Here is a 16662-nt window from a genome sequence, read left to right on the forward strand (position 1 = left end):
TCCCGGTACATGGCACTTTCCCAACACAATATGCGATGGGACCTGTAGATCTCTTATGCCACAGGACTCACCTGCACGTCTCTTACACACACATAAATACGTACACAAAAGGAAGGACTGCACTGTCATTCCCCAACATACATGCTGTCAGTGAACACAAAGGTCTTTCTTGTATGCTCAAATATAACCCAGGACAATGGCTACATGTTGCATCCCCCTTAAGTATATTTTGTGCATTTGTGCTCAGTCGCATCGAACAGTTTGTGACTTCATGGACTGTAGCCCATCAGGCTCCTCTGTCCACGGGATTTTTTCCAGGCAAGAATACTGGAGGGGGTTGCTAGTTCCTCCTCCAGTGGATCTTCCTGACCCAGGGATCGAACCCGTGTCTCCTGTGACTCCTACCTTGCCAGGTGGATTCTTTAGCACTGAGTCACCTGGGCTTCCCTCCATATACCTTACTCACCCAGAAATATACCTCACAGACATACAAACACAGCCCCTCAGACAGCGAAGTGTGTCCCCTTCTAGAGATGAGGAAAACCGTTGGAACCAGAGCAGTCACCTGTGGTTGGCAAGGCCAGCACACACACACTTGGGAATCAGCAGCTCAGGGGCTGCCTCTGATAGCTCCTGCAGGGCTGACGGGAGGAGGCCAGGCGGCTGGAGAGTATGGTCTTCTCCCTCCAGCACTGCCACCCTGATGCCCATATGAGGTGCCCGCTGTTTCTGTTAGCACTCCTCTCTGCAAAGCCACATCCTGTGTCACTTCACTTTCACCCTCTCTGGGGTTCTGGCAGCCCATTTTCCAGCCTCAGCCAGCTACATATAGCCAGTGCTGGGAGCTGTGACATGTGGGCAAGCCTGCCGTTTGGAACCAACAGTCACCATCCTGAAGCTCAGAACCTTCTCCTGGCTTCCTTCAAGTTTCCTCCTGACCTGGACCAGGTATGGGGTACCACCCCCTGGAGTGCTCCCACCCAGCAGGTGCCACAGCGGCAGTGAAATCCCCCAGGGCGCTGGACATGGTCCTCCTCAGGTGCCTGGGACCCTTTGGGAAAGTTTCCCAATGGCTCTGACGGACCTCTGAGTGGGGAGATCAGAGGCAGCTAAGACCCTGTTGATTCTGTGCAAGACATGCACAGCCACATTCCTGTGGGGGCTTCTCTTCCCAGATCCCATTGCTGTTAGCTCCCTCGACTCCGCCTTCTGCAAGCTCAGCCCCCTGCCACACCGCCCCCCAGCAATTCAAACATCAGAGCCCCTCTTACACTGCCAAGAAGCCCTCTGTCCTTTTCTGAGCCTCTGCAGAGCCACTGGACACAGGGAGAGAGGTAACCCCACTTCTGCGGACTCCCCCACCCCAGATAAAAGACTCATGGACGGATTGAGGGCCAAAGGTCCTCGTGCCCATTCTCAGGCCGCCCAAGTACCTACTGAGACTGGGGGACCTCGGCTGGGATCTGTGGGACGTCCCAGGAGCGGTAGCGCCACATCTGTCTCAGAGCCCCGGGCCGCTCCCCTTCTTCGGTTGCCAGAAGCTCCGCGGGGCCCAGAGCTGCAGCCTCATCGCAGCCTCCCCCAGTACTGCGGCCGGCCCCCCGTGCGCTCATCCTGCCCGGCGACTCTCTTCCTCTTTCGGCACTTCCTGACCCGGGGGCCCTGCGAGAGGCCAGCCGGCTGCCCCAGAGAGGACCACAGGCCTCACAGACGCCTTCCGCTGGCCAGGGCAGGAGGCTGGCGGGCAAGAAGGGCTTGCCAGCCCGAGAGGGCGAGAGGCAGGTGAGGACAAGCCCAGCCCAGCAGCCGAGAGACAATACCAAGTCAGAGGCTGCCAGGCAGCCGGCAGGCTTGCCCAGGCTGGGATCTGAACCTCGGCCCCGGTCTGGCCTCCCTCTCTGCCTAACAGCTCCGATCTTCACCTTTTGGTCCTGCCGAGGCCACCCGCTTCATCGCCACCACCAGGTGCCCTGTGCCCAGCCTGCACGCAGCTCTGTCTCCACTCAGCCCTGTGAGCACCACACCGCCTAACACAGGATCAGGCATACAGAATGTGACGGAGTTTCCAGGACTGGAACTAGAAGATGTGGTCCTACATCCTGTTTCTTCCCCTTACCAGCTGTGTACCCTGGTCCGAGAGGTCTGTCTCTCCAAGTTCACCTGAAATCCTTTTAGGAATAAGGTAGGGAATAGACTAGGGAACACGCGTGTCAGGGAGCTTTTTTGAGCCTTGATTTTCTTATCTGTAACGTGGAAGGGGGCACCAGTAATAACTAAGCTCGTGGAGTTTTTTGTTGCTGTTGTTTCGTCGGTAAGTTGCGTCCGACTCTTTGCGACCCCATAGGCTATAGCCCATCGGGCTCCTCTGTTTGTGGGATTTCCCAGGCAAGAATACCAGAGTGGGTTGCCATTTCCTTCTGCAGGGAATCTTCCCGACCCAGGGATTGAACCTGCATTTCTTAGTTTTAGGAGGATTAAATAAGAGGCAAAAGGGTTTATAAATTAATTCATTCAATAAACAGTTACTGAGTGTCTTCTGTGCCTCAGGCTCTGTATCAGACTAGACAGCAGGGTGCAAGGAACGAGCGCTCTAACCTCATGTTGCTTAAATTCTATTGTAAACAAATCCCATATGAAAGAATGGCAGGTGACAAGATGAGATGAGCTACAGAGAAAAATGAAGCCAAGGTGAAGGGGGAAGAGGAGGATAATGGAGATGCTATTTAGGGAGGGGGACTGGGAAGGCCTCCCTGAAGAGGTAACGGTCGAGAACAGATTCAAATGAACTGAGAGAGCAAATGGTGTGACTGCCTGGCAGAACAGCAGTCCAGGTGGAAGGAGCAGTCAGAGCAAAGGCCCTTTGAGCAGGAATGTACTGGATGTGTCTAAAGAACAGCAAAACGGCCACACTGGGTGGACGTTGAGGCCGTTTCTGAGAATTTGCTAAAAAAATAGTAAGGCATGCACTTACTCTTTATTATTAGGGTTGGTTCTGGGGTGGAAATCATACCTTCCTCAAGCACTCTTTCAATCACGCTGCTCTATAATTAGTTCTTCAGCTCTATATGTGTTTGTTACCCCAGAAAGGCTGTAAATTTCTCGAGGACAGAAACGGTGTCAGTTCAGTTCAGTTCAATAAATATCGACACTACAGAACCTGCAGACACAGGAAACGTACACCGTGCCCTTCCAGCCCTTAGAAACCTCATCTGGGGACTTCCTTGGTGGCCCGGTGGCTAAGACTCTGTGCTCCTGATGCAGGGGGCCAGGGTTTGATCCCTGGTCAGGGAACTGGATCTCACATGTCAGAACTAAAATTCTGCGTGCCTCAACGAAGACCCGATACAGCCAAATACATAAGTAAACAAATATTAATTAAAAAAAAAAAGAAACCTCCGTCTGGTGCTGTAATCACCTTGTGGCCCTCATGACTGGAACTTAATATTTCTCATTAACTATTTGTTTCATAAATCACGCTATGTCATGAATAAGTAATACTTGGTAATAATAATAATGATAAATAGCTAATATTTCTTGGACATTACTGTGCCCCAAACCTTTGAATTCCTGCGACAACCTTATGACATAGATCTTGTTATTTACCCCCTTTGACTGATGGGGAGCCTGAGGCACAGAGCGGCTAAGCTCATTTGTCCAAGGGGACCCAGCCTGTGAGTGGTAGAAATAAGACTTCCACCCCTGAGTCGGTGCTTGTAAAAAAGACATCCTCTTGTCCCTCTGGGGTTGGGGACAGAACCAGGTAATGCCGCTGAGTCTTGGCACCCCCTTTCCCAGGGCTTCTACCTCCAGCCCATCATCCTGCCTCGATCAAGGCAGGTCCTGTGTGCCGTAAAGCCCCAACAGAGACTCTGCCAGCCAGGCCAAGGCCTGTACTAGAAGGAGGCTGTTTGCAGGGCCTTGTCTTCACCCCGCCACCCCCCAGGGATTCTGGAAGTAGCTTGAACAGTTAAACAGAGGAAATGGGGCTGGGCTTGTTTTCAGTGAGGCTTCTGGCAGCCCTGGAGCAGCAGAGAGCAGGAAATGTGACTCCTGGAGGGGGGAAGCCAGGCAGGCTGGGGACTCTGAGAGGCAGAGCAGCCTGGCGGTGGACCACAGCCCCCTTGGGCTTGTACTCACTGAAGCTGTTGGTGCTTTGCAGGTGGGGTGGGGAGGACGAGGCTGGAAGGGACAGGTGCACAGGGCCGGGGAGAATGCCCTTGGCAGTTCCTGGGACAAGGTGTGCCAGCACTGGGGATCTGGGGACCCCTCAGAATCCACGCAGATACTCACAGGAAGAGGAATCTGGGTAAGAAAATTATTCTGGGCTTGGTTGAGGCCCCAGAGGATGGGGTGTTCTACTTTCCATGGCCTGGATGAGCAAGTGGGAGCTGGGGAAAAGAAATGTACCAGGGCACCAAACACTTAAGCCACGATCTGGACAGCCTCTGCTCTCAAAACCAGCCAAGCCAACCTCCTTGGCCTGACCTTCAGGGCTCCTTATGTTCTGGTTCCTTTCGTTTTGGCCTCTTGGTCCAAGTTTTCCCTGCAGAGATTTTGCTCTCAGCTCACACCATGCTGGTGCCTGCCTCTCAGTAAGTACTCAGTAAGCATTTCTTCCCTCTTTCTTCACACTTCCTTTAACACGCTGCCCTCACCCCGCCACTCCATTCTGCTTCCCTTGCCCCATCTGCCCGTAGAGCTTGGCCAATCTGAACCTCCATCTTGCAAAACCCCGGTCCCCAAAGCAAAACAAAAAAACGGGAAGGTGGAAAGAGTCGGGTCAAACCCCAGCCCTTGCTGTGCAATGGTGGGCAAATCACTTAACATCTCTGGGTTGGACCAGACAGTTTCTAAGATCTTGTCCAGCTCTGACAGTTTCATCTGAATCTCCTTCCCTGATCTTCAGGTTTCCACTCATTCATTCATTCATATGACACATATTTTATAAAGACCTACTAAGTGAAAGGGGACGACAGAGGATGAGATGGTTGGATGGCATCACCGACGCGATGGACGTGAGTTTGAATAAACTCTAGGAGTTGGTGATGGACAGGGAGGCCTGGCGTGCTGCAGTCCATGGGGTCGCAGAGAGTCAGACACGACTGAGCAACTGAACTGAAGTGTCGAATGCTGTTTTAGAGTCAGTCCTCCTACCTAACTGATGTCCCTCTGACACTCATCTTTTTTTTTCCCCCAGATACTCCTCCATTATATGACCTTTTCTGCATATGAAGTCTTATCTCCTTACAGGATTCCTGACCCCAGTGTTGCTTCTGGCTCCATGCTGGATGCATAGGATGTGCTTAGTAACTTCCTATGGAAGTTGAAATGAGCTGAATATAGGAGCCCAACAAGCGGAGCAGAGGGAGGGAGCTGGCTTCCTGTTTGCTTGAGTGGCTGTGGTGAGACATGGGGGATTTTTGGAGCCCATGTCCCTTCCCGCCAGCTAAGTCTGTGATCCAGGTACCTGGTGGAGTCCTTGGGAGCAAGCTAGAGCCCCAAAGCACCTGCTGAGCCACAGAGGAGACAGATGTACCTGAGCTGGGCTGCAGGTGCTGCTGGTTACTGACAGATGGAATTTTGATTAGGCTCCTTCTGGGTAGCCTCATTAAAGTCATGTGTGGGAGGAAATCTGGAGGAGGGCCTGGGGGCCCTTTCCCTCTGGGGCAAGAGAGCTGTGAATATAGCGCGGGTACCTCCAGAGTCATGGGTGGTCCCTCAAACCACGATCCCTCTTGGAAACTGTCCTTCAGCACGTCCCAGCTCCCCAGGCTGGGGGAGGGGGGCGCAGGGAAGGGGCGAGGAGCCTGAATGTCTGTCCCTTGCTTGGGGTTAGCTGGATCTGCCCTCAGGAGCTTCCTGCTGCTTCCAGCTTGGATGGTAGCACCAGACCTCCCAGGGCAAGATAAGCAGGCCCTTCAAGCTTCTCATCCCCATCTGTTGGATCACAAGCTCTGATTGCAGAACCATCTTCCAGCCCCCACCCCTCTGCTTTTATCCCTCCCAGGGATCTGTGCACTTAGTACAGAGCCAGGAGGAAAGCTCCCTAACGATGAACGTCCAGGCCTTGGGAGCCTGCAAAGGGCTTTGGAGTGAAACTGACCTGAGTCTGGATTCTGGCTCTCCCAGTTACTGACTGGGGGACCTTAGCACATTGCTTAACGACTCTGAGGCTCAGTTTCTCATCTGAAAGATGCTGCCCAGCGGTCCTCGGATTCTCCCTCACTCTATGAATCCTGATTAGCTTTCCTTCCCCAAACATCCATAGGCCAAGAACCCTGGTTAAGCACAGAGGGGCCCAGCAGAAAACAAATCTGTTCCCAATGCGTTCTCTACCCACTTTGGGCATCCTCGAAGACACGTTTCCTCCCTAGCCTGTGCTAACCTTGTCTTTGAGACCTGGATCCTTGAGGGCTTCTCTCAATGCTCTGATCTGCAGTGGCACTGGTAGAAGTGAAAATGAGACTCCAGCCCAGGCTTCCTGATGCCTTTTCAGCAGCACAGCAGAGAAGAACCTGTTCCAGTGGCTCTGCTGGAACTGGTCTTCCCAGCTCCCCTCCAGAAAGGCCGCTGGCGCGAGAGGTGGGGGACACGGGATGCTGAGGGGGCCTGTCTCAAGCACCCTGAGCCAAAATAGGGTCTGATAAGGCCCACTTTCTGGAATCCCAATCCCGACACAGCGCCTTCTCGATAAGCCTGGCCCCACCTCTGGGCACAGCCCTCCCTGCCGGCCTTTGACTCACTAGTCAGCCAGAACCTCGGGTCCCTGAGGGGAGGAAGGAGTTCCGGGCTGGGCCTGGGCCCCCGCCCTTCCCAAAGGAAGGAAAATGATAGACCCCCCAGCTTCCGGCTTCCTCTGGCAGTGGGCCCCCTCCTCCAGCTCCAGCTCAGCTCTCTGCCCCCGGTTTTTGCATTTTTAATTCAGGACAGAATGTGATCTCTTGCAGCTCCTTGCTTTATCCTGTTGCTATTTAAATTACAAATCGGCCCCATCTCCCTGTCACTCTTGGGTTATTTTTAGCTTCTGGTAAATAGCAGCAGGGAGAGTCGGATCAGGTGCCCCTCCCTCAGGAGCTTTGTACCCGCAGTCCTGTGCCCACAGCAGGGGGCACCCTCCCCTGCCAGCTGGCGCCCCGGGGCTCTTCCCCGAGCCTCTCTGTAGAGGCGGAGGGGGCAGGGGGAGGACTGCAGTCTGGGGACATGCACGCATGCTCAGGCTTTACTCTTGCACTCAGTTGCTCAGTGATCTCCGACTCTTTGTGACCCCATGGACAATAGCCCTCCAGGCTCCTCTGTCCATGGGAGTCTCCAGGCAAGAATACTGGAGGGGGTTGCCATTTCCTCCTCCAGGAGATCTTCCCGACCCAGGGATCAAACCCGCATCTCTTGTGTCTCCTGCATCGGCAGGTGGATTCTTTACCACTAGCACTAGCTGGGAAGCCCTCCCTTTGTTGAACTCTTTCTCCCAGGTCTCACCAAGCATCCATCACTCCAGGCCAACTTTGTTCAGGGACCTTCCTGGCCTGCCCTGCACCCCCAACCCACAAGGAGATCCAGCTAGAGAGAGTAGAAGATCTAACTTGCTTCTCACTCCTGCTAAAAGTCAGGAACTTTACACGTCTTATTTCATCTTGCCAGCTACCTTCTGGAACAGGTATTACTGTTCCCATTTTCCATAGAGGAAATGAGGTCAGAGGTGAAAGTGACTTACTCAGCTAGGAAGGGGCAGAGCTGGAATTCGAACCCAGGTTTCTCTGACCCTGAAGACTGCATGCACAAGCATCACACTGTCTCTCTCAGTGCAATGCATGTACCACTGTGCTCAATGCCCAGGTTTGTTCCCAATGCCCACCATCAGCTGTCTTTCCCAAGTGTTTGTCTCATGCCATCTGCTGGATCAGGGGTTGGCAAACTACGGCCAGTGGACTACATCTGGCCCGCTGCCTGATTTTGTGTGGCTGTGAGCTAAGAATGGTCTTTGTTGGAAAAAAAGGAAAAGAATAATATTTGTGACAGTAGAAATCATAGGAAATTTAAAGTTCAGTGCCTATAAATAAAGTTTTACTGGAATCCAGTCACGCTCATTGGTCTCCATATTGTCTACGGCTACTTTTGCACTGTGATGGCAGAGCAGAGCTACAGGACCACGTGACCTGCAAAGCTAGAACTATTTACTGCCTGGCCCTGGACTGAATCATGTTTTTGTCAAGAGAAGAATGTTATCTCATACTTGTATCTCATACAGTGTCTGGCCCAGGGTCAGCTCCAAACAGAGGTGCTGGTGCTCCTTGAAGGTCTTTCTAGGGCCACAACTTATGCTGGGAAAGACTAAAGGCAGGAGGAGAAGGGGACGACAGAGGATGAGATGGTTGGATGGCATCACCGACTCAATGGACATGAGTCTGAGTAAACTCCCGGAGCTGGTGATGGACAGGGAGGCCTGGCGCACTGCAGTCCATGGGGTCACAAAGAGTCGGACAGGACTGAGCGACTGAACTAACTGACTAACTGAGGGCCACAACAGCACCCAGTACAGGGATGCCCCCTGCCAGCCACGTCCCTGGTGATCCAGATCACTTTTTACCTTTTGTCTCTCTCCTCCAGCATCTCCATAGGTAAAGCCCATGGTTTCCAAACCTACTTGACTATCAAAATTACTTGGGGGAGGTTTTTCTTTTCCACCCACTTTACTATTTTAAATTCTTTTTATTTATTTTAATCTGATTTATTTACTTATTTGGCTGTGCTGGGTCTTAGTTGCAGCATGTGGGATCTAGCTCCCTAGGTTGTATCTGGGCCCCCTGCATTGGCAGCATGGAGTCTTAGCCACTGGACCACCTAGTAAAGTCCCACCTGGGGAAGGTTTTTAAAAGTTGAGATGTCCAGGCCCAATCCCAGACTCTCTGAATCAGGATCTCTAGGGAGGACTTTAGAAATGATTTTAAAAGAGATCCTCAGCTGATCTGGGGTTTGGGAACCGCTGGGCTCATCTCCAGAGGTTCAAGTTCCGCATCTTCTGACTGGTCCTTGCAGACCAAAGCCAGTGTGTCTCATACCCCAGGCTTCTCCCAGGCTGGAGGCCACCCCCAGTGGGCCTTGAGCTCAGGCCTTGCGTGTCTGGGAGTTTTCCTCAGGCCCAGATGCAGAAACAAGGTGTCCTTCCACTTCCCTCCCCGCTAAGAGTTTCTCCTGCCAGAAACCTGCCGCCTCTCCATCCCCCTGAAGCAGCTGCCACGGCCGCTTCCAGCCCACACCACCGGAGCTGCGGGGTGGAAGGGAACCTATTTCCCAGAACCCCCCACGTCCCTAAAAGCTCCTACTGTCCTGCCGAAAACCCCCGTCCTCACTGACGTCAGAGGCAGCCAGGCCCGACCCCGCTTCCGCTGCCACCCCTCGCCCTCGAATTTTTTTGCCCCCACATTTCTGTCTAAAAGCCTTTTCTCTCTGTGAATGGTTTTCAACTGCTTTTCTTAGCAACTCCTCACAGCGGGGTGGGAGGTTTAGCTGCGAGCCAGAGCTGCATGGAACTGCAGGCAGGCGGAGGAGGTGGAAAGGCCTACGGCGGGCCTGAGCTCTGGCCAGCCCCCAGCGGCCTGGACGACAGTCACAGGGGAGGGCTGAGTCCTCCCACTGGGGTCCCGTGGGTGGACCCGGGCTCTGTCTCTTTCTCAGGCCTTCCTCCACCCTTCTTGCCCTGATGCTCTGCCCTGCCCTGGTCCTAAGACAAGATGTCTGGCCTCGCCTCCAGGTGTGAGGGGGCGCCTCACTTGATCTGTCCAGGGGTGATGACAGCTGGAATCCACCATGGTGCTGTTCTCTGCAGCCCTCACACAGGTGACTCAGAGATCTCCCCATCTCCCCGTCCTTTCACAGCCAGAGGGGAGCCACAGCTTGGTGACCCTGCGTCCTTAGTGAGTAAAGGCCTCAAGTTTGGGCTGGGGAGCGCCCTCCATTCAGGAGCCACCCTGGGCAAATCCCAGCCCTTGTGTCTGTCTCCGAGTGTGTGTGTGTTCCTGCACAGCATCTTCTGAGCCCTTTGGTTATTCTCTGCCTCCATCTCTCTAAGCCTCTACTCCACGCTGGCTTCCTTTTCAGGTCCAGATGCTGCTCGGCCCTGACCAACGGCTTAAGGAAAACCTTGGGTCACTCTCTTATGTCACAGGTGAAGAACTGAGGCCCAGAGAGAGAGAAAGAGTGTGTGTCTAGTTCAAGGACACGCAAGTCACTGGCAAAAGTGAGAATACAAGTCAGGCCTCCTGACTCCCAGAGTAATATTTCTTTCATTCCATGCCCCATCACCCATCATTCTCTTCGTACTCTCTCCTCTCCCAGGAGACTTTCAGGGGCCTCTCTCTCTGCAACTAGGGGAGAGATGACGCCCTTCTCTCAGCATGGTGTTCTAGAAGAACTCAGTACTGTAGTCCAGTGTACTTTTGATTCCTTATAGGTCTCAGACAGTGAAAGTAGAGCCATGGGAACCTCACCTCTTGCCCCATTTATTCTGAGCATCTCACTTCATGGTGGTGGACAAGTCCCCTCCCCTCCTCTCTCATCTCCCCCTATGATGGTTTCATAGCCTTTACAAATATTGGAGTCCAGGACTTCCCTGGTGGCCCAGTGGCTAAGTCTCTGCGCTCCCAAAGCAAGGGGGCCTGGGTTCGATTTTTGATCAGGGAACTAGACCTCACATGCCGCAACTAAGATCCAGTGCAGCCAGATAAATAAACGTAAATATATATTAAAAAAAAAAAAAAGTTGGAGTCCTTCAAGCTCCCAGGACTGGTCAGTTTTAGGATATTCCTTCTTAGAAGCCCTGGGGAGGAACAGGGCAGCCTCGCACATCTCAAGTCCTCAGGGTTGTGAACAGATAGGAGATCCCTCTAACCAGGCTGATGGCTTCAAGGACTGCAGATACCTTCATGTCCCTGCTGGACCCCACAAAGGTCACTCTGAGCCAGGGGCTTTTGAGAGAGGCAGCAAGTCCTGGTTGAGGCTGTGGTCTGGGAGAGACGGGGATGGTAAAGGCTGTCCTTGCCCTGCCTCCACCCCACTTGGATCCCTCCCCTGTGTAACTTACCCACCCTTACTTGAGGGGCAGTCCTCCCCGCGCCCCATCCCAAATCAGAAAAGTGGTCCCTGGGGCCCGCTGCTCCAGCTGATTCCTCCGGGCACAGGTGAAGGTAGGGTGGAAAGGCAAGTTTCAGTCTGCCACCGGGATGCCAGGGAGGATCTGCGTGGGCAGAGGGGTCCACGGTGGGGAGGGATTCCTTCCTTTTCTCTAGGCAACAGGGTCTCAGCCATGGTGGCAGGGAGCGCCATCTCAGTCATTTCCACAGGCCAGTGCCTAGCATAGGGTCAGCCCCCAGGAAAGCTCAAGTAAGGCCTATTGAATGAATGGGGGGGGGTCCCTCTTTCCCCAAGAAGAAGGGCCGGGGGGCATCTCCCGGGTCTCCCCAGCAGCAGAGGTTTGTAAGGATCATATCTTGATTATTTCCCCCCCTCAGCGCCCAGTACAGAGCCTGACACGCAGTTGGCATTGGTAACTCCACGTTGAAAGAATAGGGCTTTCACTGTCCATTAGAGGAAGGGCCACAGAAGCTCCCCCCTGGACACAGAGAACAGAGACCCCCTGGTAGTTGATTTTGAATCCCCAAGGCCTAGAGCAGTGCCAGGCAGGCGCTCGATGAGTCTTGATGGAAGGTGGGGGTGGTCCCAAGCAGCAGGATCCCCTCTGCCCGCATCCTCCTTACCTGTAAGACACCTGTTTCCGTAGGTGCATCTGGCCGAACCGCTCCTCCACAGGGGGTCCGGCGGCCCGGTCCCGGGGTGCCTCGGCCTCCTGGCCTCGCCGGCAGCGCCTTCGCACCACCTCCTCCTCGGCCGCCCGGCCGCCACCAGCCCCGTCCCCGCGGGGCCCTCCGCCGCCCGGCCCCTCGGCCATCCTGCGGCCCCCCGCTTCCCGCGGCTCCGGCGGCCTTTCGGGGTTCCTTGCTCAAGTTCAGTCTCCCTTCCTTCTGAGCCCGGGGCCGCGAGGCGGGGGTTGCGGGGTGGGGAGCGCGCGGTCCCGCACGTCCCTCCCGACGTCAGGGGCTCAGACGGCGGCTGGGCGCCGCGCCCGGGAAGGGCCGGCTGGGAGCCTCCGGCGCCCCTAGGGGGAGCAGTCCTGGTGGGTGTCGGGGTGCTGCGTGGTGAGCGCCGGGGGCGCCCCCCGGACGGCTGGAGCCCGAGCCCGGGCGCTGAGCGCGCTCCTGCAGCCGCAGCCGCTGCCGCGCACCCGGACTGTCACCTTAGAGACACCCGCCCGCCCGCGGGGTACAGGGGAGGGCGCCGCCCCACCCCGCCAGCCCGGCTCGGGCACCGGAGGAGCGAGCCCGGCCCGGCCGCGGCGGGCACGATCCCGGCCCCGGGCGCCCGCCAAAGCCCACCCCCGAGCCCCCTCCCCTGTACCCCGCAGCCCGGCGGCTGCCAATCATCGGCCCGCCCGTCACTCAGAGGCAGTGATGCACCCCTCTCGGCCCGCGCTTTCCGGCTTCGGCATTCGCCGCGCGGGCAGGGGGGTGGAGGGGGGGGCGATGTTGGCGGGGGCGGTGACACGAGCTGGCTTTAACCCCGTCGGTGCCATGGGACTTGAGAGACCCAATTAGATTTGAAGAAGGGGCGCAGGAAGGGCAACATGGGCCAGGATGCCTTGAATTTGAGGATGGACTTGATTGCAGGTAAAGTGTTAGCTCTCTAGGCCTAGCTCTCTGCTGAACCCTGCCCAGATGCCAGTGGGTGTGGAATGGAGAGCCTGCAGCCTCCTGTGGCCTGTCCCCTGAAAGCCCTGGGCCAGGGTCTCCCAGAAGATTGAATCCATCTCTGGGTTGGGATAGGGGAGAACCCAACTCAGGAAGGAAAGACTAGAGGTCTCTTTGAGGTTCATCTTCTTCCCCATGGAAATCCCATGGTTCCTCCTTGCAGCATCTCCTCTTGTCCTTGGGGTGTTCTGCACTTGAACCTTTCATCTGAATGATGGCAGGACCCTGGGTAACTTCTCAGATCTAACGCCTCCTATCCACTACCCTAGACTCTGAAGTTGACCTTTTGATTTCGGGTAGCCTGCAACGGCTTGGAGCAGGGCTTGGGTTCCCAGCCAGAGACTGGGGCTGGGTTGTGGCAGCGAAAGCACCAGATCCTAGCCCCTAGACCAATGATCAGTGCCAAGGGCCCTCACCCAAGACAGACAGTATCGAAGCAAGTGGAGTATTTATTAAGAGGAAAAGAGTACAATACTTGTAAATAGACACACAGGCAAACTAGAGGAAGAGGCCCTGAGTCGTGCCCCGTGGCAGTTTGAATTACTTGTATGGGGTGTTTCTCCTGGGTTTCCTTTGGCCAATCATTCTGATTTGCCTGGTTCACAGTCCATATTTGGCAGATCTCAAGATCCTTGAATGTGCGCACACGCTCCTCTAAGCCAAGGTGGATTCTAACGGAGAGGGTGTTGGTAGAACATCCCTTGACATAACTCACCCTTTGACCTCCAAGGAGCCTTTTCTGCACCTGTGCAGTCTAAGAGGTCTCCTGACTTGAGAATGAGAAATATGTGGTCTGGGCAGGGCTTAGCTGCCTCTCTTAATTGTCCTGCTATTCTCCTCTTGGAGTTTTGGCCCACAGGGAATGAATCTCCAATCGCTTTACCCTGGGAGAGTAGGGGACCTGATCTACCTCCCGCCTCACTCTGACCACAGCATTTACTCTCCCTCTGCAGTATTTAGTGCCCCCCCAACCTTACCCGTACTTAGCCTGGCATTCAAGGCCTGCCTTCACCTCCCCACATCCTATCCTCCAGCTCCATCCATTTCCTTCCACTCATCTGTGTTCCGTATTCTGGGAATTGGCATCAGCCTTGTATACCATCGTTCATCTGAAATCTTCTGTTGCTGTACTTCAAATTCGATTCGCTGAAATGCCTCCACCTCTAGGAAGTCTCCCTGGATGGCTCCAGCTGAAAGGCACTCTTTTTTCTTCCCAGGCCCCCTTGTCCTCTGCACCCAGTGTCTAGTCTAGTTTGTCTTATCTTTCCCCACTGTCTGTGAGCCCCGGAAGGTGGGAGGGACCAGACTCTCAGAGGTAAAGAACAGATTACAGAGGGGCAGAGCTGTACTGCTCGAGGCTCCTCCGGCTCTCACCAGCCCTACAGTGGCTGTCCTGCTCTGTGCCTTTGCTCATGTTGTTCCCATTGCCGGTAGGATGTCCCTTTTTCTGAAATCCTGCCCATCTGTCAAGGCCATTCTCCGATGCCACATGCCCCATAAGGCCCTCCCCGACACTCCACTACAGACGTTGTCTCCCTCCTACAGCCCTATAACTGCTTCCTGGGCCCCTCTTCGGGCATTCCCCTTCACCCTCTAACAATAACTAACATCTCATTTGATTCTTACCACAAGCCCGGGTGGTAGATGCTATCGCTTCCTCCATGTTACAGATGAGGACCCTGAGATGTCATTCAAGTGATTTATTTGCTCCAAGATGGCTCAGGTGAGGTGAGTGAGTGGCGAGCCAGGGTTTAAATCTAGGTCTTTTGGCCCCAGAACTCATGCCTTTTCCCACTCCCCACGGGCTGCCTGCCACACAGTAGCAGCCTCACGTTGGCCTGCTTCCCTCATCTTTAAATGCCCCAAAGGCAGCTGCCTCCATTCCGCCTTCCCCCTCTCTTCTGGTCTATCAATTCCACCTTGGATGAATGGAATAAATGGAATTGCATTAAGCATCTTGACCACTGGGGAGCTTGCAATGGAAAGCCAAGTTCTAAAGAAGTCCTGTTGCTGCGTAGGGGGATGCGGGAGGCGGGTAGAAGGGAGTGAGGGGGTTAGGCCCTTGAGAGCTCCTCCCTGCCCCCACATCTTTGCCCCTGAGATGGCCTCCAGGATTGCTAATTTTCCAAACTGCCAGGCCCGGGGTAGCCTCCTATACTGAGAATTATGGTCGTTCTGCTGGATTTGACATTCCCTCACAGCTGCTTAGCTGCTGAGTTCCAGGTCGTTTTTTTTGGTCGACTCTTTGCCGAGCTTGCCCCTCTCAATCCTTTTTAAATGAGAGCTTCTCCCCTCTGTCCTCACACCTCCCCCACGTAGGACCAGCTGCTGCGTTATTTTTTTAGCTGCGTGGCTCTGCCCTCTTCCCAAGAATCCAAGGGAAGAATGAAAGCTCCCCTCCCCCACCACCAGCCTGACCACCTTCTGCAGCCTCTCCCAGCTGCAGCTGGCTCCTTGCTCGCCTCTGCACTCAGAAAATAATAGCTAATGCCTTTCGAGTGTTTACTGCCTAACTGACCTTGTGCTAAGAACTTCGTGGGCAAGCTTTCAGTTATCCCTCACAGCAGTTTTATGAGGGTGGGTACCATTTTACAGACAAGGATGCTGAGGCTTTGAGAGGTTTGGTCATTTGCCAAGGTCACGCACAGATGTGAAGCAGGAACGTCGGACGCATGCTCTTAACTGTCACTCTAATGACCAAGAGACTCAGGCTTCCTTGGAGGTGAGTTCCCAGTCTGTCTCCTCCCTCCCAGTGCCCCAACGGGCACCTGTTACCCTCGTCAAATAGGTGCCCCATTTGGTCAGATGGCTTCTGGGGTGGTCAAGTCTCTGGAATTGGAGCCTTGCCCCAGCCCATCCCAGCTCCAGGGCATCACTCACAGCCGCTCTCCGTGCTGACAGAGCTTTGGTTTCCAGGTGTAACAAAGGGTTTGTTGTGGCAATCTGAGCAGGGTGACTGACCTCATGAAAGCCACCACGTGTGTGTGTGTGTGTGTGTGTGTGTGTGGCAGTGCCAGCTGCCAGGGCTGACAATACAGTGCAAAGGCTGCAGCTCCATCACTGGGGACATCCTGGGGAGGGGCCCCCTCAGGGACAGTGACGCAGTGCTGAGGAGGCGGAAGTCAACAGGTGGCTTGCATGAGGGAGGTAACCCTGCTTCCCAGCACAGGAGGGGAGGACTGTCTGGGCTGGATGGGCATAATGACTGCAGATGACCACGCCTTGACCCGCTTGCCAAACCCTGGGCTCCAGGAAGCCCCCCAGTGTGCTTGGATCTTGTGCCAGATTAAGAGCTGGGTTAGGGGGAAGGAAGGTGGAAGGGTGCTGGGGTGCGAGCCGGAGAGCCGGAGGGGCAACATGAGCTCTGAAGCCAAACAGACCTGTCTTCTTTTTGCAGTTTTCCTTCTTTGTTTATATTTGGCTGTTCTGGGTCTTCATTGCTGCGAAGGCTTTTCCCTAGTTGTGGCGGGCTACTCTCTACTTGAGGTGTGCTGGCTTCTCACTGCGGCAGCTCTTCGTATTGCAGAGGACAGGCTCAAGGGCGTGTGGGCTCAGTAATTGCAGCTCACAGGCTCAGTTGCTCCTCCGCATGTGGGATCTTCCCAGGTCAGGGATCCAACCTGTGTCTTCTGCCTTGGCAGGTGGATTCTTTCCTGCTGAGCCAGCAGGAAAGCCCCAAACCTGTCTTCAAATATCCACTTTGCCACTTACTTGCTGTATGACCTTGGTCAAGTCATTTCACCTCTCTGAACCCCACGTTCTTCAGTTGTAAAAATGCTCACCCTAACTGGGACTTGTAAAGTTCTCAGTCCAATGCCTGGCAGATGGTCACAAATCAATAATGAGAGGATGCTAGATTTCAAGC

At 54.6% G+C, this 16662-nt stretch overlaps 1 protein-coding gene across 4 annotated transcripts in view; it reads right to left on the bottom strand.

Moving 5' to 3' along the window:
• DGKZ (diacylglycerol kinase zeta) overlaps positions 1-12260 on the bottom strand; it is a 43837-nt gene extending 31577 nt beyond the window's left edge. For 2 of the 4 annotated variants that reach the window (XM_027562512.1, XM_027562511.1), the window contains exon 1: positions 1438-1628. In XM_027562512.1, coding sequence (XP_027418313.1) covers positions 1438-1613 — 176 coding nt within the window. In that variant the 5' untranslated portion in view covers positions 1614-1628. Of the gene's footprint in view, positions 1-1437; positions 1629-11750 lie in introns of those variants that run through there. The other 2 variants (XM_027562507.1, XM_027562509.1) reach the window with 2 other exon arrangements.
• Between the last annotated feature and the right edge of the window lie 4402 nt (positions 12261-16662).

The sequence above is a fragment of the Bos indicus x Bos taurus genome, chromosome 15 (genome assembly GCF_003369695.1).
Source record: "Bos indicus x Bos taurus breed Angus x Brahman F1 hybrid chromosome 15, Bos_hybrid_MaternalHap_v2.0, whole genome shotgun sequence".
NCBI classification, from domain to species: domain Eukaryota; kingdom Metazoa; phylum Chordata; class Mammalia; order Artiodactyla; family Bovidae; genus Bos; species Bos indicus x Bos taurus.